The 23,548-nt window shown below is 40.9% G+C and overlaps 2 protein-coding genes across 5 annotated transcripts; one reads left to right on the top strand and one right to left on the bottom strand.

Annotated features, from left to right (window-relative positions):
* Nucleotides 1-996: 996 nt before the first annotated feature.
* On the bottom strand, nt 997-14,152 carry pus10 (pseudouridine synthase 10). 4 transcript variants are annotated; one of them, XM_066660862.1, is made up of 19 exons: nt 14,056-14,152; nt 13,813-13,923; nt 12,730-12,873; nt 12,317-12,550; nt 10,187-10,273; nt 10,037-10,071; nt 8,623-8,734; nt 7,768-7,829; nt 7,618-7,663; nt 7,216-7,280; nt 7,044-7,129; nt 5,918-6,043; nt 5,653-5,709; nt 4,895-4,971; nt 4,746-4,801; nt 4,328-4,445; nt 3,396-3,538; nt 2,792-2,891; nt 997-1,783 (listed from the first exon to the last, which is right to left on the bottom strand). In XM_066660862.1, exons 3-19 carry the CDS (start codon nt 12,853-12,855, stop codon nt 1,745-1,747), a joined length of 1,569 nt encoding a protein of 522 aa, XP_066516959.1. In that variant the 5' UTR covers nt 12,856-12,873; nt 13,813-13,923; nt 14,056-14,152; the 3' UTR covers nt 997-1,744. The 4 variants fall into 4 exon arrangements, with proteins under 4 accessions (XP_066516959.1, XP_066516957.1, XP_066516960.1 ...); XM_066660860.1 differs by having other exon boundaries at nt 14,020-14,098; XM_066660863.1 differs by lacking the exon at nt 14,056-14,152 and adding an exon at nt 14,024-14,043.
* Nucleotides 14,153-15,138: 986 nt separating this feature from the next.
* On the top strand, nt 15,139-23,274 carry cct4 (chaperonin containing TCP1, subunit 4 (delta)). Its single transcript, XM_066658573.1, has 13 exons — nt 15,139-15,435; nt 16,497-16,549; nt 16,745-16,834; nt 16,989-17,097; nt 18,143-18,407; nt 18,912-19,044; nt 19,366-19,505; nt 20,123-20,219; nt 20,394-20,504; nt 21,028-21,158; nt 21,717-21,951; nt 22,103-22,216; nt 23,100-23,274. Exons 1-13 carry the CDS (start codon nt 15,324-15,326, stop codon nt 23,112-23,114), a joined length of 1,605 nt encoding a protein of 534 aa, XP_066514670.1. The 5' UTR covers nt 15,139-15,323; the 3' UTR covers nt 23,115-23,274.
* The last annotated feature ends 274 nt before the right edge of the window (nt 23,275-23,548 follow it).

Raw genomic sequence — 23,548 nt, 5'->3', positions numbered from 1 at the left:
CCTTGCTGTTTGGTAGTATTTATTTTAAGTTATATTAAAATGATTAAAAGAAATTGAATTGCATCTGTTTTCTTAAAACTAAAGAAATATACTTTTACATAAATGTAAATTTTCTTTCAGTTCACTGGGGGATTCTGAGTGTCACAACTCCTAAACACAGGGGGCTGTTCAACAAAAAAAGGTTTATAAGTTAGATAGGTATATAGCTTAAGCCTAGAGTTGAGGCTTAAGTTATGTGGCAAAAAAGAGAAATCCTGCTTTGTGGAAGATCCCCCTGGCCACATCATTGAGAGTTTGATGAGCCCTCCTACCCCATCAATACAACTGTGTTAGCTAACATACGTGGACAGTTAACATTCTCTACCAAGCGCACTGAGGCTTTAGAGGTCATGGAGGAGTTTCCTTCAGAAAATTTCAGTTCATAATGACTTACTGAACACAGATTTCAGCACAAACATGGATTGGCGAATTATATACTAGCAAATAAAGTGCTAGGCTCATTTAGCCTCACTGAAACAAGTTTCCAACAAACCCCTCTCTTAATATTCACGTCCACATAAAGCACGTCAAGTGCCCAATTTAAGATCATTTTTTTAAACATAAAATGTGCATAAAAATCCTTAATTTGACCTTATTTCACAACATGGCTAAATAGCAAAACTGCAACTTTCTCTTCCTCTTCTGAGTCATGAACTTGTAACAAGGCAGGATATACAGTGTTCTGGTGTATAAGGAGTATTAATGTTAATCAGTCATATTTAAATATTTCAGCTCATGCTTTACATGCTACTAATCCTCTTAAATCAGGGTGTGTTTATGCTTTGACTAGATCTAATAATGTATGCAAGATTTAACCTACATTTATGAAACGTTGCTCTTGCTGTACTAATGGCCTTCTCCCACAAATCTGTTTATTCCAAAGCTACAATTACAGCTGCTGATGACCAAAACAAAAACAAGCAAAGACATGCAGTTTAGAGCTCAAATTCAGCTGGAGTTTATTTAAAAGTAATGTACAGTAGACTTGGGGTCATCCATAGGTCTGGTATTGTTTAAGATAATTAAATTAAACACATCTCCTAATAAAAACAACAACAACAAAAAGGTTTTAATACCATGCTTAAAAAACAAACTAAATAAATGGGTAGTTTTAAACTGCCCTGCCATTCTGACTCATCTGCACAGGAAGGCCAAAATTTGTAAATATCTTATACTTTGCTTCTGAAATTAATCAATCATCTAATCATCAATAAGTGGTTTGACCCTATTTGCTGCAGTCACAGTCTCTACTCTTAAGGAAAGGCTTTACACAAGATACATGGGACATCTCTGTGTGCCTTTAATCGCATTCAGAAATGAACTTGTACTGATGCTGGATATGTTCTGGATTACAAACACTTTTTACCCCTAGCTGATGAGTGTCATTTGTGAAATGGTGACCTAAGGCTCATATGTTTATAAGTAAGTACAAGGGGTGTCTTTGGAACATACAGTGCACTTCTAAAGACTGAACCCACAATATTGCCTTTTGGTACTGAGGCACATTAATCCAGGTTTGCTCTTCTATTAGCACACAGTACAACAGTTGGCAAAGTCTTACTGAGCTACAAATGTTTACATGCATTCAGAACCTTGGTAAAAAAGGCTGATTTGTCCTATCTGACATTAGTCTCGGAAATACAGACAGGAACTAATAAATATTCCCAAATATTCTTAAAGATCCTTCTGAAGTTGTTGCCAGCAGTCATTCTGGAACAGCAGGTGGCCAGTCTACGTCCACTGACTGAAAATAATAAGACAGAGATAAAAGAGAGCAGAATTCAATTTAGAGCTAAAATATAAAGCTAATATCTAGTGCTGGAACTGACAGTATACAAGCTCCTCCCACAAATGCCTTCATTAAAAAATCTCATTAATTAATATATTGACTGTAACTGCTTATCCAGTTTAGGGTCGCTGTGAGTCCAGAGCCTACCCGGAATCACTGGGCGCAAAGCAGGAACACACCCTGGAGGGGGCGCCAGTCCTTCACAGGGCGACTCACACACACACACACACCTATGGACACTTCTAAATCGTGTTTGGACCGTGAAACCGGAGCACCCGGAGGAAATCCACACGGACACAGAGAGAACACACTAAACTCCTCACAGCCAGTCACCCGGAGCCGGACTTGAACCCACAACCTCCAGGACACTGGAGCTGTGTGACTGCGACACTAACCTGCTGCACCACCTTGCCACCAAATCTTATTCAACTCCAGTGAAATTAGATGGAGTCTGGTGTCTGTAAATAACATTACATTTCATTTGCAAAACCCTATGCAACTGGAAAACATGTAGCAAGGCTTTAAGCTAGTTTCACAAAGCTTGACCAACGTAGACACAACTGCTATGAACACATCCATCTATGGTCAGCGCATGAATTGGTCAGTTACAGTCCAGTCTTTGATATATTTAAATGCTATCAGCCATGCTCTACATGGAACAGCTTCAGCAGATGTACACTTAATTAGGATAATTCCCCCCCTCAGCTAGCCAGATTAAAAAAATAAATAAATAAAAATAAAAAAATAAAAACAGTCCTTACTATACAGTCCTCATATTTGGCTGAATTTATCCAGCTTACTGCTTTGTAAATTTCAATATATATATATATATATATATATTGGCATCAGCACTCAAACAGCACCACATCTGACTCAACTCTTGAAAAGCCAGGAGCTAAGTAGATCTATGGGTTATTAATTCTCATCTGTGGTTTAGTTTTCAGAAGGATCACTGAGACACACCTCCACGTCCAGCTCCAGAATGTCCACTTCAGACTCCATGAGAGCGCAGAGGTTGGGCTTAGTCCGGCCAAAGTCTCCATGGACAAACTCCTTAATGTAGCTTGAAGAGTGTAATTAAGGAATCATTCGTTGGCTCCAAAATCACATATAATCAAATCTTTTTTACATTAAGTTCCATTGAAAGTTAAGAGTCTTTTCTTCTCCTCAGTTGGGGAGAGGCATTCTTAACCAAATTTCTTCCTTATTTTAGTCCTTTCCGGTTCCACCACTGGCCAGTCCTCCCTTAATCATGATATTGGCCAAGAAAGTGAAGACATGTAATGCAAGCCACTGATCAAAACGCTTGGAGGAGAATGCTAATGACCAACTCAGATAAGACAAGAAGCCAGAGCAGTCCTACCTACTTACACAGTGAGGCAGTGACTTCACCAGGGATTGATTTTGTGAAGCACTGATGTTCCCCATGTGATTTGGGATGACATAATGATGATAATTGTATAATACGAGGGAACAATTAGGAAGGATAGGACAAGAAAGGCAGGATTATGTTCAGGATTTACAGTGTAAAATGTGTGTGTGTGTGTGTGTGTGTTTATAAGGATACGTCCCGGCCTGTGTGTGTAGCAGTAGTCTGAAGTGGTGAGTGTCCAGGAGGCTGGCACTCATGGAGTGAATGACCCTCTGCCGGACGGCCAGCGGCCTGCGGTGCAACACTCTCAGAGGAGTCTTTTGATCGATTTTCAGTTCCTACAAAAACACACACACACAGTCTACTGTTATAAAGCAGGCTAAATCTGTGTGATTCATACTTACATTACTGTCCTTGTTGTGTTGTTATTTGCATCAAGCACCTCATCAGCCACATACTTAAATCAACACATATAATGTATCTTAAAGGCAACGTCAATTGTGGGGAACTGCAGTTCTCTCTGCTTTGATTACGTTCAAAACTCTTATAAAAGTGGAATGGTATGTTAGAGGAAAAAACATGACTGTTGTTTGCACTGCCCCCTCTAGGGTGTGTTCTCAGGGTGTGTTTTTTCGCAGAAAATCTTAGGTCTGTACATTTTTATTCACTGTTTGTATTTCGGGTTGTTTCGTTTTGTAGCACTTTCCATCTGTGTTTACTTTCATGCTGTTAGAACTCTCCTGAATATAGAGTCGGTTACTAACTAAATAATCTGAAACAGCAAAAATAAATCAATATTACCTACCTATGGAGCAGGAATAAAGCAATATCCTCATCTCTTTTCATGATTATCATCCTTTGGAAGGCTCTTTGCCACGAGCAGAGAGAGACATAAAGCCTAGCATGTCTGACCAAGTCACGTAGTTTATTTAAATGTTTACTGATCCTGGTGTTTCGTAAACACATTTGACGGCTTCCACGGTTTCCAGAGTGGAGAGCAGTAAATGGTGAGGTAAAATATGAATTTTATTAAAAGTGCTTTTTGATTACAATCTTGAATGTCTCCTTTAAACAGAATGATTTTTCTTTCTTTTACTAATTTCAGAATCAAGGACATCATTTGTTACCTTGATATTTCCAATAAAGTCCAGATCTGAGTCAATTATGGGCTTTTTGGTCCAGATGAGGGCGCTGTAGGACTTAGTCTTCTCCTCTTCTCCCTCCTTCATTCGGCCCATCGCTTCCCTGCAGAAACATACATCCATCTAAACAGAGTCTGGCTGTTCTATTTCAGGAGAATCACTGTCCTGTTGATTTCCCATAGACACACTCACTAATCAGACACTGGACCTGGAATGCAACTACAGAACCCCAAGCTACCATCTCTGTGACCTGTATGTAACCACACGCTGCAACAATAAAAGAAAACTGGCTAGTGAAAGCATAAAAAAAAAAACACTGGCAATACATTTAATATTCCCCATTAGGGACGTGTTGTAAAAGTTGTTAAGGCCCTCGCTCTCTCACTCTCTCACTCATACACACCTGGTTACAATCTGCAGGTCCCTCACTCGTATTTTATCAGACGAGCTGTTGATTGTCTGTACAGAAATGTAAACAAAGGGAACAGATAATTAGCCAAGGAAGAGCATTCACTCTCTCTGTGTCTGTTAGTTGCTGTAATGGTGCGTTACCTCCTGTATTTGTCTAATCTCTGCTTTGTTAAACCTGGCTCTGTGTGGGTTCAGGAGCTCCAGAGCAAACGGGCGACCTGCAGCACACACATCGGGAAAAAAATGGTAACATTAGCTTCATCAAATTACTTTGCATTCTTTATTTTTGTACTGGCATTTATCCAAACACTTAAGTTATCCTTAAGTATCTTAAACCCTTTTCACATATCGTTGCTGTCCAAAGAAAAACAGGAAGTTAAAAAAATAGTAACTTTACAGGTGGATTGCGACTATAAATGAGTGTTATTGAATGTGTGAGTGTGTGTCGCCCTGTGAAGGACTGGCGCCCCCTCCAGGGTGTGTTCCTGCCTTGCGCCCAGTGATTCTGGGTAGACTCCGGACCCACCACGACCCTGAACTGTATAAGAGCTTACAGACAATGAATGAATGGTAAAAGTCCCCGTAATGTCCAAGTGAAGCCATGCGTGAACAGAGCCAGTGATCTTCTGGAGAATTCACAGTGAATTAATGCTGTGTTTCCTGCAGGAGCTGCACAAGCACAGACACATGCCTAAACCATGTGGAACATTTCCAGCTGTGAGAAATCTTCTGACACGGAAAATCTTCAGATGTAGGCTACATGTGTAAGAGGGCAATTACAGAATATGTCCGGAGTATCAGGTCTTTATAAGTGAAAACTAAAGGATGGTAACCTGTCTGAACTGGTGAGTTTGTGCGTGTGCATGTGTGTGTGTGTGTTGGGGTAGGGGAATACACACCGTTTCCCAGGGTGCGTACGTCTACATCTTCTCTTCCAGACGAGGAAAAGTTAAAACCTGCAGAAAAGATAATATATAAACAGCTTTAAATGCATTTAAAGTTTGAGAGGGGAATAAACAAAGCAATATGCAAATAAAGACATTTTATACACTTTTTTTTCTAATAGACTATAAACCTTAGAATTATACAGTAGAGAGTAAATAAATGTTGGGATACTGGGCTGGTGGTAATTTCAACCTCTACACACACTCTACAGTAACTGACCATCAGCTCTGAAAGAAGAGAGCAAAGGACCAGCAATCAACTCCTCCACTGATCCCTCCATCCTCCTCTCTCCATCTATCACCCACGGTGTCTGAGGGAGCTCCCGAGAGAACTTGTTATACCTCCCTACAGAGAGAAAGAAAGAGAGGGAGGGGGAGACAGAGAGAGAGAGAAGACACAATGGGGACAAAGAAGACACAATGGGGACAAAGACAAAGTGACTGACACATAAAACAAAATCTAGAGTCTCACATAATAATATCTGTGTGTTATGTGTCCCATGAGTATTTATCATATATGCACTGATTAACCAGAACACTAAAACTTTAAAGCAACCTCATTGTTTCTGCTCTCACTGTCCATGCTCTCAGCTCCGCTGACTTCTTTGTAGTTCTACCATTACAGACTGTAGTACATTTGTTGCTCTGCATACTTCATTAGCCCAATTTCACCTCGTTTTTCTTCGACCAGGACCCCCACAGAGGTGGTATTACAAGTGTGGTAAATGTTTCCTTCTGTACTACATATGTACCATAACTATTACTACTATTAGTTCTAAAAATGAATAAACAAATAATAATTCTGGAGCAGGGCAGCACGGTGGCGCAGCAGGTTCGAAGCCTGCTCCGAGTGACTGTCTGTGAGGAGTTTGGTGTGTTCTCCCTGTGTCTGCGTGGGTTTCCTCCGGGTACTCCGGTTTCCTCCCACAGTCCAAAAACACACGTTGGTAGGTGGATTGGCGACTCAAAAGTGTCCGTAGGTGTAGGTGTCCGTAGTGAATGTGTGTGTGTGTGTGTGTTGCCCTGTGAAGGACTGGCGCCCCCTCCAGGGTGTATTCCCGCCTTGCGCCCAATGATTTCAGGTAGGCTCTGAACCCACCGCGACCCTGAACTGGATAAGCGCTTACAGATAATGAATGAATGAATGATAATGATAATGAATGATAATTCTGGAGCATTTCAATTGGTCCATTCAATGTGAAGGACAGCTGCTGTGTTCAAATGATGTAGTAAATAAAAAAATCCACAAAAATGGAGATAGGTGTTTATAATTGGACAGTGATGATATGTAGGGTGTGTGTGTGTGTGTGTGTTAGTATTTGTCTGCACACACATGTATAGCTTACCTGCTATAAAGATAGATGCATGCAGGCACGTTGTGTCCAGTGGAGTGCACTTACTGACCGCTCTGACCGGTGGACAGGGGTAATGTCTACAGAGGAACACAGAAGACACATCAGGACACCAGACGAGGACAGTGTGGTCAGTCTGAGCAGAGACTCATTACAAGGATTTTACCTGAGAAACTTTGCATCTGAAATCTTTTCCAGAGCCTTCACCACTGCCATTCTAGTGAAAACAGACTGAAGAAGAGAGAGAGAGAGAGAAAGGTGATGGCAAAAATGATTTGGATTGACATTACTGTCCAGAAGGTCCAGAAGGGTCATTATCCAGGAGGAAAAAAACATTACTTAAGTTTCAATGGAAAGGTAATATTTTTATTGTATTTTTATTATTGGTCGTTCGCTCACAGATTTTATAAACAATGCACAGACACAACTGTCGTATTCAAATTATACCAAAACAATAAAAAAAACAACAGATACTAAGATCAGTTAGTTACTGCCATCCACCCATCCATCCATCATTTCTGCAACCACACTCCTCCATTTATCCATCCACCCCTCCATTTCAACTTACAGCTTTATTCTTAGTAGGCTTGAAGCAGTCAGAGCAGACTGTAGCCCTGAAGAGAGAAATAATACAAATAATAAAACACAGAAACCTCCAAACCGCCACAACATACTAAAAAACAATGAAATCATATGAAGAGAAGTGGAGCAGACGTACAGGAAGTGACAGTCTCCATCCGTTTCTGGATGTGTGAAACCAACACTGACCTCAAACACACTCTGCAGAGGAGAAAACACAGTGAGGGAACAGAAGTCCTAGCCTAGGAGCTGCAGACAGTTTGTTTAATGTAAAACTGAGGTGCAGTCAGTCTTCCCACAGAGCACTTTCTCTAAACCCAACAGAAACAAAGTGAACGCGTTTCATTCCTGATGAAGCTGCTTATGGTGATGTGCATTTGTTCTGACAGTAGCCATTATTACATCGTACATCACACACACATCCACACACACACACACACGCACACCCACACTCTATGGAAGTAAGAGGAATCATCACATTTAAAGCTCATATTGCCTTCTGTAAATATAGCGTACCTTATTTATAGATTAAATCTACTCTCAAAATACTGTGTCAAATTGTAACGTATCCAGTAATCTCAAATCACCGTCCACCCTGCTGTTTATGGAAAACTGTAATTAATAATGTACATATCAACCCTGAGTGACTGTAATCTACTTAATAAAATCACTTGCTGCTCATTCTGCCATCCACACATATGTAAGTAAATGTGGTGTTGCTTTGGGAGGGTTGTTACTATAATCACATATAATGACAATAACGTTTCTCACATCCTTGCTCTTACCGTTGTGTTGACAGTTGGCTTTTTGGTGAACTCTCCCTTTACACACGCAACACAGAGAGTGAGCCATTTTTCTGTGGTTCCAAAAATAAATTCCTCAGATCCTTTTTTGTTCAGAGCACATCTCTCATCTTGCCCCACTCCATTTAAATACTTTAATGTTTTCAATGTTCTATTTACTCTGCTATAGACGTGGCTAAAGTAACACTTACGTTGGTCAGTACAGGAGCTCCCAGTTCTTTACCCAGCATTCCCTGTATGGCCCACTTGAAAGCATCCTTCACCTGAACCACATCTTCCTTATCCAGACACATGCTCTTCTCCCTAACACACACACACACACACACACAAAAGAAGACAATGATAATGTAGTGTTACTTTATTAATCCCCAAGGGGGATTCTGCATTTAAATCCATCCATTGTACACACTTAAAAACACTGGTCCTACAAGGGTTCTTTAGTAAAGAAGATGGTTCTATATAGAACCCTGAACACTTGATTAAAGGGTTCTTTACATCATGAAAGGGTTTTTCAGATTAATGTTCAACATCAACAAGATTGTACATGTTTACATACGTTACGTTTTATCAAAAACATACATAAATGCTATTCAGATTTTCCCACATTACTTTTTTCCCGCTTTACTGGATAAACGCTGCCTCCCACAGATCCCAGTCACATACAGTGAAAAAAACATTTTATGAGACATGAGGCATTTCACAGAGGAGTTTTTTTAACCCAGGAGCATTACCCGCGCAACGCAAAACTCATTCACCTTTATCACCTGTTTGCTCGTTATTTGAGTGAATTAGAGAAACTGGGCATTCCTGCTCCGGGTGACTGTCTGTGAGGAGTTCTCCCTCTGTCCGCGTGGGTTTCCTCCGGGTGCTCCGGTTTCCTCCCACAGTCCAAAAACACACGTTGGTAGGTGGATTGGCGACTCAAAATGTCCGTAGGTGTGAGTGTGTGAGTGAATGTGTGTGTCTGTGTTGCCCTGTGAAGGACTGGCGCCCCCTCCAGGGTGTATTCCCGCCTTGTGCCCAATGATTCCAGGTAGGCTCTGGACCCACCGCGACCCTGAACTAGATAAAGCTTACAGATAATTAATGAATGAATGAATTTACAAAATGTGATCTTTTTTACAGATGTACTGTTACTATTTTGCATCTCTACAGTCCCTTCTCATAAAAAAAGCTTAATTAAAATGTGATTTTTTGTTGAATTACGTAAGAACTAAAAAAAATAAAATTGCAATCATGAACCTTTTATAAATTTGAAAAAAATATATATATATTTTTTGCAATATCGCCCAGCCCTACTTCGTATTATGCTGTATAGAACCATCTATAGCTCATTCTCCATCAATCTGAAGAACCCCTTCATGATGCAAAGAACGCTTTAATCATGTAAAAGGTTCTTCAAGTGTTCAAAGTTCTATACAAAACCATTTTTTATAAATGGAGAAACCATGTAGAACCATATTTACGTGTGTAGTGAACACACCCACACACCCAACTGGAGCAGCAGGTAACCAGCCATAGCGTGTCGGGAGCCACCTCAGCCATGGATTTTGAAGGAGAATAAAGCACAATCGATGTATGTAACAATGTATGCTGTTTTCTTACCTGACCTGTTGCTTGACGTGCAGCCAGATGGAATGCTAAATGAAGAGAAACACAAACAGAGGGAGATGTTATAACCTCGGGGATCTCAAACAGACCTGTTTTTTTTTTTTTTATTTATTATAAACATGTTTTAGTTGAAGGAGAACGTACCTCTCTGACCGACAGCTGAGCAGGAAGAGACACGGCCAGCGCCAGACTGTCAAACTTGTACTCAGCTTTCCTCACGACCTCACTCACCTGCAGATAAACACGTAATCACAGATGAAATCAAGGCCCCTGTCATCTGAGGCTACATCACTCAAGTGACTCAAATCAGTTTTTTTCCTTAACTTGACATGTTTACAAGGCTGTGTGAACTTCATTCATTGATATATTATCTGTAACCCTTATCCAGTTCAGGGTCGCGGTGGGTCCAGAGCCTACCTGGAATCATTGGGCGCAAAGCGGGAATACACCCTGGAGGGGGCGCCAGTCCTTCACAGGGCAACACACACTCACGGACACTTTTGAGTCGCCAATCCACCTACCAACGTGTGTTTTTGGACTGTGGGAGGAAACCGGAGCACCCGGAGGAAACCCACACGGACACGGGGAGAACACACCAACTCCTCACAGACAGTCACCCGGCGGAAACCCACACGGACACGGGGAGAACACACCAACTCCTCACAGACAGTCACCTGGAACGGGAATCGAACCCACAAGAAGGAAACCGGAGCACCCGGAGGAAACCCACACAGACACGGGGAGAACACACCAACTCCTCACAGACAGTCACCCGGAGGAAACCCACACGGACACGGGGAGAACACTCCAACTCCTCACAGACAGTCACCTGGAACGGGAATCGAACCCACAAGAAGGAAACCAGAGCACCCGGAGGAAACCCACACGGACACGGGGAGAACAAACCAACTCCTCACAGACAGTCACCCGGAGGAAACCCACACGGACACGGGGAGAACACACCAACTCCTCACAGACAGTCACCTGGAACGGGAATAGAACACACAACATCCAGGCCCCTGGAGCTGTGTGACTGTGACACTACCTGCTGCGCCACCGTGCCGCCCTCTGTGAACTTGTCAAATCCAAATTTTTCAAATGAGATTTGAGTCACTTGGGCTACATTCACAATACCAGGCTGAAGTGACTCAAATATGATTTTCTGCCTTAATGTGATTCAGATTTTCAGGGCTGTGTGAACATATCAGATCAGATATGTCAATTCATGGGTGTTTAACATGAAGATGTGAAACTAGACCTAAATACAAAAACGGTTTTATCGTTGAACATACAATGCACTACATGAGCGTAGAAACCGTTATTTTATGACCTACACTGTGCACTACAAAGGGAGGAAGGAGATATTCGCTCACATTTCAGACAGATACAGGTCACTTATATTAATGAAATGAAATGTGAAGAGAGGCGGCACGGTGGCGCAGCAGGTAGTGTCGCAAGACCTGGAGGTTGTGGGTTCGATTCCCACTCCGGGTGACTGTCTGTGAGGAGTGTGGTGTGTTCTCCCCGTGTCTGCGTAGGTTTCCTCCGGGTTACTGTCTGTGAGGAGTGTGGTGTGTTCTCCCCATGGGTTTCCTCCGGGTGACTGTCTGTGAGGAGTGTGGTGTGTTCTCCCCGTGTCTGCGTGGGTTTCCTCCGGGCGCTGGATAAGCACTAACAGATAATGAATGAATGAATGAATGTGAAGAGAGCCAAATCCCATTTGATAAAAACAACGGAACTGATTAATGATTAAAGGCTTGTGATGTGCAGAAAGCACATCAAGAAAGCAATGTCCAAGAAACCAAAACTGGCACAACTGCCTTTAAAAATAATTACTGTCTCCCTTTCACTCAGCACCATGTCAGTACAGGTGTCTATTAGCTGACACAGCAGAAATGGCCAATCACTGTTCTCCAGTGTGTTCAGCTATCCAGCTGCATTCTGTTAGCAGAAGTCTGAAAAAAAGCAATGGCAGGCTTCAGATGTCTCTGAGGAATCAAATGCTCCTCACACTCCCAGGTTTGTGCTGTGACTAAAGGAGACAAGGCTAGTAGATGAAACTGGCAATGACTGAAATTCAGAAATAGAACTGGGCCAACACTCCTCCCTCCCCATTTTATCTAGAAATGTATAGTAAAATGGAAGGTAAAAGAGCAGCAAACACCAGAGTCTTACATGCGCAGGCACTCAAACACAGTGGCCGTGTGTGAAGCCAAAGAAACTGCCACAGTATCCTGATGGTATATTTTGGCCATATCGCCCACCCTTACTCACATGTTTGGTATAACTCTGGTCACAGAAGTCCTGCAGGACGCCCAGACAGGCCACACAGATCCGAGACTGGACCTCAGACTCAATGTCCACTGGAGCGCTCACCGAGCTGCCGTCCCCTCCATCCAGCTTCAGCTTCTTAGACGGAGGGGTGTCCATCTGCTTCTGATCTGAGGAAGCAGGAGATTTCTCACTCTCAGCCTCACTGAGGAACGCCAACAGAGCGCTGTTTATGTCCTAACGGAAAAAATGAAACACACACACAAATAAACGCAGATGTAACAATCCCTGTGAAATTTTTACCTGTTACAAATGGATCAGTGTGGGCGTACCAGTCAGATTTATTGTGAAATAGTATTTAATGAGATAAAATGAGGAGAATATAAGACTATACACATCAACAAACTCAAAAACACCTCAGTGGATTGCTGATATGAAGAATACTTTCCCACGCAACAAAATCGCAGAACACATCTCACACAACAGCCAGCGTCCAGCAGCTTTCGGATGATGGGGCGGTCTTTTTCTTTAAGGGACAGCATTGCTTAAGAAGTCTTAAACTGGAACAGAGAAAAAGAGAGAAAGAGAAATATGAGCTTTGTCAAGAGACCGTGTGTCATTTTCTGTTTTTTTTATAATACTTTATGTACCATTCATTTTCTGCATGGCTATTTTTTATTATTTATTACAGTTCAATAAAAAATAATCTGTTTGAGTGTCCATGACCATGAACTGCAAAAAAAATTAAACCTTAGCAAGAGACAGCCTCTAAAACATTGTCAACGCGTCTATTACAATATTATAATTACAGACTGTAGCCCATCGGTTTCTCTGCACATTTTGTTTGCCCCTTTTCACCTTGTTCTTCAATGGCCAGGACCCCAACAGAGCATGTATGATGTGGATGGTGGACCATTCTCAGCACTGTGTCCACTCTGTGAGACACTCCTCCCTCATTGGTGCACCTTGTAGATGTAAAGTCAGAGACAGTAGCTCATCTGTTGCTGCACGGTGTGTGTCAGTCGTCCTCTAGTCCTTCATCAGTAACACAGGACGCAGTCAGCTGGATGTCCAGCAGTGACACTGGGGGGTTTAAAAACTCCAGCAGCACTGCTGTGTTTGATCCATTCGTACCAGCACAACACACACTAACACACCACCGCCTAGTCAGTGTCAGTGCAGCGCTGAGAATTATCCACCACCCAAGTCATATCGTCTCTGTGGGGGTCCTGACCATTGAAGAACATGATAAAAGAGGGCAAACAAAGTATGCAGAACAATAAATGGACTACAGTCTGTAACTGTAAAGCTGCAAAGTGCTCCTGTGCAGCTGAGAGAATGGAAAGAGGGAGGTCATGTTAATGTTGTGGCTGATGTATCTCACTGACATTGGAGCCACAGATAATTTTGAAATTGCAGAACAACAAAACAAGCCGTTCATTCAGTGACCACAACCCAAAGCAGTTTCATTCACTCTCTGCCTGTCAGACCGACCTTACCTGTCCCTGCTCCTCAGTCTGATTAACACCGCCCAAACCACTTGTATATGATGCAGATCTCTTTAAATATATAACCCACGCTCCACGCGCTGAAGACAGGACATCACTGTTCTGGATGAAAAATAGAGCTGCTATAAGCACTATTTTAATTTACTGTGAATAATTAATTAATTACAGGAACTACATCGTATGCACATAACCACTAACCCACAATGAACAGAGCACCGTTCCAGTGTTTCAGACCTTTCAGCTCATGTGAAGAATGAGGGCAGCCATTTGGGACGTGTTCCAAACCGCTACAACCAAGTGCACTAGAAACAGACTCGACTCGAAAATGAATCACCAAAAAATGTTTCTCAGGCAACCACACGCAAAAAAAAAATAAACAGGCACTCACTCCCTCACGCCTGCAGACAGTTTTACACTCTCTCCCAGTCACTCACACACTCACATCTGTGGACTCATGGTCGATGCATTTATCAACATGTTGTTGGACAGTGGGAAACCCAAGCAAACACAGTGAGAAAACACCGCACTCCTTACAGTAAATTTTAGGTCCCTAAAATTTGTTTCCAACAATAAATTACATAATAATGTGGAAAAATAGCTATAGTATATCAACTCTCAAAAAAATAAATTGCATCTTAAAAATGCTGACTTCATAAAAAAACTCTAATCTTTTAATATAATTATTTGTAATAGTTTGCTGCTCATAAATTGTTTACAACCTGTAAATGACAGCAAGTGTTTACAAAGGATATTATAAAAGGATATTTTGTTTTAGGTACACAGTTTTGTAGTGCTATTTGTGAGTTATATATATATATATATATATATATATATATATATATATAATACATTTATTGCAGATTGCAGAAAATTAATTAATGAAGGAAGATATCCCAAATGCCTTTATAAAATATAAATCAATAGACATCGCCGTCACCGTTGCGCTTACTACGGTGCTCTAAGTAGTGTGCGAGTGTGCAGGGCGCTAGTGCGCCGACGCGTCCACTGGAACCTGCATACATGGAGCATGTATGCAGTCTCCCGCCTACGTCATAGTCGCGCGCCCCAGCCTATTGCTCCATTTGGGTGAGTCTCAAATAGCTCCTTACTCCCTACACAGGGCATTAGGTAGGTTATGATTTTTTACCGTATTCAAAAAAAGACTGAAAAGCACGCCTATACATAGACTCACAGCTCATAAATGAATATAACTGTTTAATATTAGACACGTTGTGCATTATGTTTGTTGATTTTTTGCGCCCTACATAGTACACTGCGTAGGGAGCATGGAGAAATTTGAGAACACACCCCCCTCTCGGGTCCTCTTTCTCTGTCCGCTTGCCGGCGTCTCTGGAAGGTTCTACCGCACGGTGATTCTGCGGGTTTTCAAAAGAATCTGCCTCCATCCGCTTCGGAGCAGCGAGCCCGCGGACCGCAGACCAACAGCAGCGCTTACGTTAGTCCTCCGCTAACTTTATTAGTCGGTATTAAATATATTAAGGATGCCTGAAGTCGTGGCGCCGAAGGGAAACGGAGCGAAGGGGACCGGAGGGACGTATGTGGACCGGGATAAACCCGCTCAGATCCGCTACAGCAACATCAGCGCCGGGAAAGGTGCGTTTAAACAGACCGCAAATGCAGCGGGGGTTCATTAAAAACGACCCAGCTCTGTGGTTCACCCCCAGAAGGCACCACCCCTCACTGCAGACCACCCTTTACATTGTTTATGGCCCATTGCAGTGTGATCTCACACACCTATTTCACACATTTCCCAGCTGTAAGCTGAATGTATTCATGTGCATTGGTCTTGTGATGTCACATAACCAGTTATTTTAGAACGTGGAGTGTTTTACTGTTAAGTTTCCATATATGGGCTTATAAAGGACCGGGGAGGGAGTGGTGTCGTTACATTTTAAATAAGTGAGGGAAGGTTTAGTCAGCTCTAGAGCAGTTACTGGTGTAATTTGGAAAAAAAATGAAGAATGATAAGAATATAAATCAACATATTTTTCAAAATCTATAACCTAAATGTACAAGTCTTCATTGAGGCTTTGTGTATTAGGGCTGGGCAGGGGCATATCTAGACTGGGGGGGCACAGCGGTTTGCCACACAGACATGGTGTCTAAATGGTAAAATGGTGGCTAAATCTGCAGTATCTCTACACTACAAGCTGTCATTCTCTGTCCAAAACTACTTTAATATTTGGTTAAACATGGGTGAGGTGGGTTCATGACAGGCATGGCTTCAGAGGTTCATTGACCGGTAGAAGGACCTAGGTGAGATGCTTGTATCAGATGAATGTGGGCAGCCCATTAACCCTCAATCTTTATATGGTAACATAGTGGTTTGTACAGCCCTTGGCCGTAGGTTTAACTCATTCTCGTCAGTTCACTGACTCTGGAGGGCAACTAATATATGGGACCTGTGTATAAAAACCCATTGACAAAACTTGCTGGACACTTAGGCCTCACAGGGGTGTGTTGGGGTCTTTCTGGGGATTAAAACCTGTACAAAGGCATGATTCAATCTGTTTTAAATTTAGTTGTTTATAAAATGTTGGTAGCAGGTGTCTTGTCCATACCGTTCTGACTATTGAATAAAAGCAGGATTTCTTTCATAACTAGATGTAGCTAGCCTGAAGTAATTAATCTCTCCCTTTGTTTTTGTTTGGCAGCTGTTGCTGATGCCATCAGAACAAGTCTTGGTCCCAAGGGCATGGACAAAATGGTATGTTCTCTGTTATACACTAAATCTTTTTTTTGGATGTGAAGCATCTCAAACCTGACTTGTAACTTACTCACATTTAATAACTTCTCCACAAAGGGGTGCTATTCTGTGCTGTTTGTCTTTGTTTCAATTATGTATGAATTATTCTTTTTTTGAACAAAAACAGAAGTGAGTTAATGCTGCTTTATTCCATAGATTCAGGATGGAAAAGGAGATGTGACCATCACTAACGACGGAGCCACGATTCTCAAACAGATGCAGGTCCTGCACCCTGCAGCCAAAATGGTGAGGCTGTCGTTCTGTATTTGATAAACACTCAGGTCACATGAGCTCACACTGTTTGAAATGTATTTGCCTGCAGAGTTAGTGATGTATTTGCTGCTAGTTGTTTTGGATTCGTAGGGATGTACCATTTGATAGATTGTTTTCTGTGTCTCAGCTGGTGGAGCTGTCCAAGGCTCAGGACATTGAGGCTGGTGATGGCACTACATCTGTGGTGGTGATTGCTGGAGCTCTTTTGGATGCCTGTGCTAAACTTCTTCAGAAGGGTACGTAACCCTTTTATTATAATCATTTTATTCATCGTTATGAAGAGCCATTTTCATGTCTGTGCATCTTTCAAAGACCATGATACATTTAGTTGAAACTTGGTCTGTACCTCTTTGTTTTAAAGATTTTGATACAGATTCATTTGTGTTTCTTTATGGTATGTGTGTTTAAACAAATTAAGGAGTGAGTATTGTGTTTGAAAAGCCTTGCGTATTCACCTATTTTAAGGTGGAACAGAAAAATTAAGCTTGGTAGAACACTGTAAATATAAGCCTTTCTCTAGTAGGTAGATGTTTTAGTGACATGATGCACACTTGGTCACGTGTTTTAAATGGATAAAATGGGAAATAAAAAGTGTTTCCAAACGAGTTTTGTTTACAAACCTAGCGATTAGCTTTAGCGTCACATAGCTGTTTAAGGTTGAAATGAGTATTCAGTAAGTAGCTGGAGACTCAAACGGACCCATTTAAGGTGGAACTAAATGCTTGAATACGAATATTGTGAATAGTAAGCAAAGATCTGTCTTCAAAAATGACTTTTATGGTTGAAGGGAAAATAACACCAGCCTTGTAAATGCAGGGAAATGACGGTTGCATCTTCACTATTTGCATAGGTAGATGTTTTAGTGAAAGAATGAACACATTTTCTGTGTAAATATGTTGATTATGGCACATTCTTATTAATGATTACAGCCCAAGTTCTTAAACTCGTCTCTTCTTGTTCGTTTAGTTTTCCTCAAACTGGCAACCTGATTGAGCTCTCCGTCTGGAGAGGAGGAGGCAGACAGCTCTCTCCACTGTTTTGAAATTGTATTACAGTTCCAATTTTAAATGCTTGGTGTCAATATTAGATATTGCTCCTTTAAGTAATCACTGTTTATATCGATGCCTTAAATCAGTCTCTCACATCAGCGCCCTCTATTTTTGAAACTGGCTAGTCTATGTTAACTTGTATGATCAGCATGTTTTGGTTGCTCTGAGGCCCTGTGGTTCTGCAGTAAATATTGCCATGTCCTTTTCTCATACGTCATCTTTGCTTCTTTAGGAATCCACCCCACCATCATCTCAGAGTCATTCCAGAAGGCGGTGGATGAAGGTGTGGAGGTCCTGACATCTATCAGTAAGCCGGTGGAGCTGAGTGACCGTGAGACTCTGCTCAACAGCGCCACCACGTCTCTGTGCTCCAAAGTAGTGTCTCAGTACTCCAGCCTCCTTGCCCCTATGAGTGTGGACGCAGTGATGAGGGTCATCGACCCGGCCACCGCCACCAGCGTTGACCTCAGAGACATCAACATCGTCAAGAAACTCGGGTGAGTTCTGAGCCCTGTCTGTTTTTCTTTCTTCACAAGTTTATTTCAGTGTCACATTGTCATCTGGTTTTACTGAGTATTGTATATGACAAATTTACAGTTAAGTTGAATCTAAACAGTGTAATCCACAAACCAGTTCCTTTTGTTTTTAAGGTTACTTATTACCCTTAATTGTGTCTGAGCTGAGCTCTCAGGACTGCAAGACATCTATAAACAAATGCTACTTTCCTGTCAGTGTGGTATATTTGTGAGATATATATATATATATATATATATATCACAACAACAAACCTGCATTGATTGGTTAGATGGTTTGTTTGTTTGTTTCTTGTAAGCTTTGGTGACAATTGTGTTTCAAAAATAAATAATCAGTGTATTGTGCCTATTTATCCAGAGGAATATAGTTCTCTAAAACTGTAGGCCGATTATTATTACTTTTCTGTATCTATGCTATCTAATGTGATGGGGTTTCCATGTCTGACTGCATCTTTTTTGTGTTTATAGTGGAACAATAGACGACTGTGAGCTGGTGGATGGTCTGGTTTTGACGCAGAGAGTGGTGAACAGTGGAGTGTCCAGAGTAGAGAAAGCTAAGATTGGCCTGATTCAGTTCTGCTTGTCCCCTCCAAAGACAGATGTATGTATACACTGCACAGTTTTTGGGATGTAGATTTTTCTGATTATAAAATTCTAAGGCTATGTTTCCATTTCTAAGCCCCATTGCTTAGGTCAGTAGACAGAACACTAATCAACAAGCAAGATATTTATTTATTTGTTTACTTATTTTCTCCAATTATGCACTTTCTGGTGGAACGGTGTTTTCTCATTTAAGAGGGAAGGAAACCTTTTTTTTTTTTTTTTTTTTTAATTACTATTAATTACTATTTAAAGGTTTCAGTTGCTGTGAAACTTTTGAAATCCTGTACATCTCACGAAACACTCTCTAATGTCTGGGCAGATGGACAACCAGATTGTGGTGTCGGACTATGCACAGATGGACCGAGTGCTCAGAGAAGAGAGAGCTTACATCCTTAACCTGATCAAACAGATTAAGAAAGCTGGCTGCAATGTCCTGCTCATCCAAAAATCCATCCTGAGGTATGAAATGAAAAGAATTAATTGGTGTTATTGGTCGCAAACCATTAGAAGATATCAGACAGTGACAGATAGAAAGAAATCAGAGTATAAATAAAAATTGGGAGTAAAATCCTCTGTAATACTGTAATATATTTGTCACAAAAAATTACAAAATTAAGAAATAAAGTGCGATATAAGTATAAATGGACATATATACTATTGACAGAGGATTTTTTGTTAATTCAAATGGGTTTATTCACCTCATGAGTCTGGCTTGTCACTCACTCTTAGCAGGGTGAGATAAGAGGGTGCTATTATCAAAGTAATGGCTTATAGTGCTTTGTATTAATGAAACCATATAGTTAAGAATGTTCAATACCCCTGTGTTAAAATGATATATTTATTTCTTTATTTGTTTGTTTGTTTTTACTAAGTTTCGGGGTGTTCCTGAGTTTCTGGAGCTAAGCCGCTTAAACAAAATAAATTAATTTAGCCTCAGACCTAGTTCATAGATTTCTACTGTTATATTATAATTTGCGCTCAGATGCAGTGATGTGTGTTAGTCACCCTCCACTCAAATCTTCAGAAAGTGACCTCGCCTGGGTTGTAATGTGATTGTTTTCCTGTGTCTGTTCCAGAGATGCTCTGAGTGATCTGGCTCTTCACTTCCTGAACAAGATGAAGATCATGGTGGTGAAGGACATTGAGAGAGAGGAGATTGAGTTCATCTGCAAGGTGAATTTTTACTACTTTTAAAAAATAATTAACCAGGTGTGTATTGGCCAGGATTGAATAAGTAAATATTTATAATATTTATATATGGTCTAGTGTCAAAGTGGTAATATGTAATAAGTTCTCTTCATTACAATTCATATAACCATTTCTATTTATTTGCTTGTTTCTCTTTAGACTATTGGCACAAAGCCCATTGCCCACATTGACCAGTTCACCGCAGAGATGCTGGGCTCAGCTGAGCTGGCAGAGGAGGTCAGCCTGGATGGATCAGGGAAACTGGTGAAGGTGAGAGACCACTGAGCTCAAATTAGACACGAAGGAGGGAACTAGATCAGTATCAGGAGGTTTTTGTGTGTAAGCTCACAGTGCTTTTCTCTTAAGCTGGAAGCTTATCTCACAATTACCATCAAGTGTCAACTCCGTATTTGACATAGCTACTTAGTTACCCAGAAGAGCCTCAAAGGAGCCCAACATCCAGAAATGCTAATCAAAGACTTTATCAAAATGTCAGCTCTAGTGATGTTGTTTACTGCGGTCAGTGCTGGTATCAGTTCTTTAATTGTATCAATTTTCTTATCTTTATTTTTAACCCCAACAAATGTGTTACACTGTGAAACAGACTAAGAACTCTCACTTCACTAACTTCACTAAAAGTTTTTTTTTTATGAATAACTAATCTATTTCTAGTCTTATTATGGTTTAAAGACATTTGATAATTAATGTTTATATTTTGTGTAGATCACAGATTTGTTTATGCAATTATTGTGGTCCAATTTTTTTTTAATATAAATGTTTTGTGTGTGTGTAGATCACAGGTTGTGCAAGTCCAGGTAAAACAGTGAGCATCGTGGTACGTGGCTCCAATAAACTTGTGATCGAGGAAGCCGAGCGCTCCATCCATGATGCACTCTGCGTCATCCGCTGCCTTGTCAAGAAAAGGTGACACACTACTCACTAAATTAAATAAACCTATATTTCAGGAAAAAAATATCATACCAACTAAATGCTTTTGAAAGCAATTTTGTGTTGATTTTCTAGTGAAAATAATTCCAAATGTGTGAACAAACACACAGACTGACAATTTCTAACTGTGGTCCTGAGTCTTAGCATTGGCTCATCACCAGGAAATCACTGATTCAATCCCCAGTGATGCCTCAGCAATCTGAGGCCAAGAGACAATAACTGGCCTTGCTCTCAGGGCGAGTGAAATGTCTCCCTCCCCAGTTTCCTACTCACACAGCCCGGTGCCAGCCAGCACTGGCATCTGTCAGCTGATGTGATTGTCTTTGACAGTCAGTGCTCTCCTCCAGATCATTGTAATAGTAGCAGTGTGAAAAGTGTGGTGGTTGATTTCACGTCTCAGAGGAAACACATGCCTGTCCTCATGCTCCCAGTATTCTGAAATAATGTATCTTGACTGTTAAATACATTTTTTTGTGCGCGCGACTTTTATGCATGCTGTGTGCTCTTGAATAAGTAGAGTATCTGTTCCTGTAGGGCTCTGATTGCAGGAGGAGGGGCTCCTGAGATTGAGTTGGCTCTGAGGCTGGCGGAGTTCGCCCGAAAACTGGGGGGAATGGAGGCTTACTGTGTCCGTGCCTACGCCGATGCCCTGGAGGTCATCCCTTCTACACTGGCTGAAAACGCTGGCCTGAACCCCATCTCCACTGTCACTGAGCTCCGCAACCGGCACGCGAAAGGAGAGAAGACCGCTGGCATCAACGTCCGCAAGGTGGGCAACGTGGCCTAGATTTGTGGAACTGATTTGGAAATTGAGGCAAAAAGAAATTTTCTCAGAGTTTATAAATCTGTAAGTTTGGCTTGGGCCTTTATATTGATCTGTAGGTGATCTAATATTCTCTCTCTCTTTCACTCTTCCTCAGGGTGGAATCTCTAATATTTTGGAGGAGTTGGTAGTTCAGCCTCTGCTGGTCTCCATCAGTGCACTTACTCTGGCCACTGAAACAGTCCGCAGTATCCTTAAGATTGATGATATTGTAAGTTTCTCTTTTTAAAATCTCGGGTCAGTAAAATATATTCATATTGCTTTAAAATAGGGCTGCAAATATCCTATCACCTTGCAAAGTATTTCTACAGGAGTTTTTATTACATTTTACCACATATTATTCATGAAATAATTTATTGTTTGATTGTCTGCTGTAAAGAAGGGGCACTTGGATGGTTTTCAGATCCCAGTGGTACATAAATAGGACCTAGAAAATTGCATCAGAGACAAATAATCAGCACTTTATGAATTGACTCCTTAGCCTTAATTTGGGAGACCAACAAGACAATTGCTCAGTGTAAATAAACACAGCTTTATAATTCGAGAAGAGTTTAATTAAATAACAAGTACAGATGCTTAGATTGTGTCCTTTTCTTTAAACCCTGCTAGTTGTGGATAATTTATATTCTAATGAGACCAGATGAGAAAGAAGAAGCATTATGAGAACAGATATTTGATATTAGCACTACTCTGCTGCTCCCTCATGCCATGGAGATAAATAAAATAATAATGTTCATTTTTCAAGTGAGTAGACTTAAATATTTAGAGGGAGTATGCCTGTCTTTCACTCTCTTTCACTTTGTACCTCTTGTGTGTGGAATCTTGCATCATAACAGCTGTGCAGGCCCAGAGTGACAAACCGGCAAAATATTTGATACTGAAGAGTAAAATATATATATATAATCAACTAATCAATGATATAAATTTTTGCTCACTACATTTTATAACTATAATTTAATTTATAGTATGAAGGGTGTCAGAAAATAGTGAACACAAACTTGTCAGTTTTTCTTACTGACTCATTTTGATGTATTTTTTGTAACTGTGTGGGAGCAGCAAACTCTTGACTTTCTGACACTCTTCTTCCTCCACAGGTCAACACACGATAAGAAGCATGTGCGTGGATGAACTGTAGGGAAACGGAGCACTCCTGCTGTGAAGCACGCTGCTGAAGGATGTGGGACCTCACAAGCATTTCGCCAAGACCAACTGTTCAAGAGTTGTCTGTAGATGTTACGTTGCGTAATTTAATAAAGCCATTTTTTGTTGGACAGAAGTTCTTCTATTTGTGGTTTACTTCCTCTTGGAATAAATATCCATCCATGTATTATGAATTTAATATAAATAAGCCTTGTCATCAACCAAAATTGATTTTAGTATTACAGTTAATTACTTCCTAATAACATCAATTTATTTAACAGTTTGCCAATACATAGCCCTGATATAGACTAATAAGTCTAATCCCTTATCTGATCACCTTTCAACATGACACAGGCAAATCAAGATTATCAGGTGTCTAAATTTGGAATCTAAAATTATAAAA

This window comes from Hoplias malabaricus, chromosome 2 (genome assembly GCF_029633855.1).
Source record: "Hoplias malabaricus isolate fHopMal1 chromosome 2, fHopMal1.hap1, whole genome shotgun sequence".
In the NCBI taxonomy this organism is placed as follows: Eukaryota; Metazoa; Chordata; class Actinopteri; order Characiformes; family Erythrinidae; genus Hoplias; species Hoplias malabaricus.
This window is presented reverse-complemented; position numbering and strand designations above follow the sequence as displayed.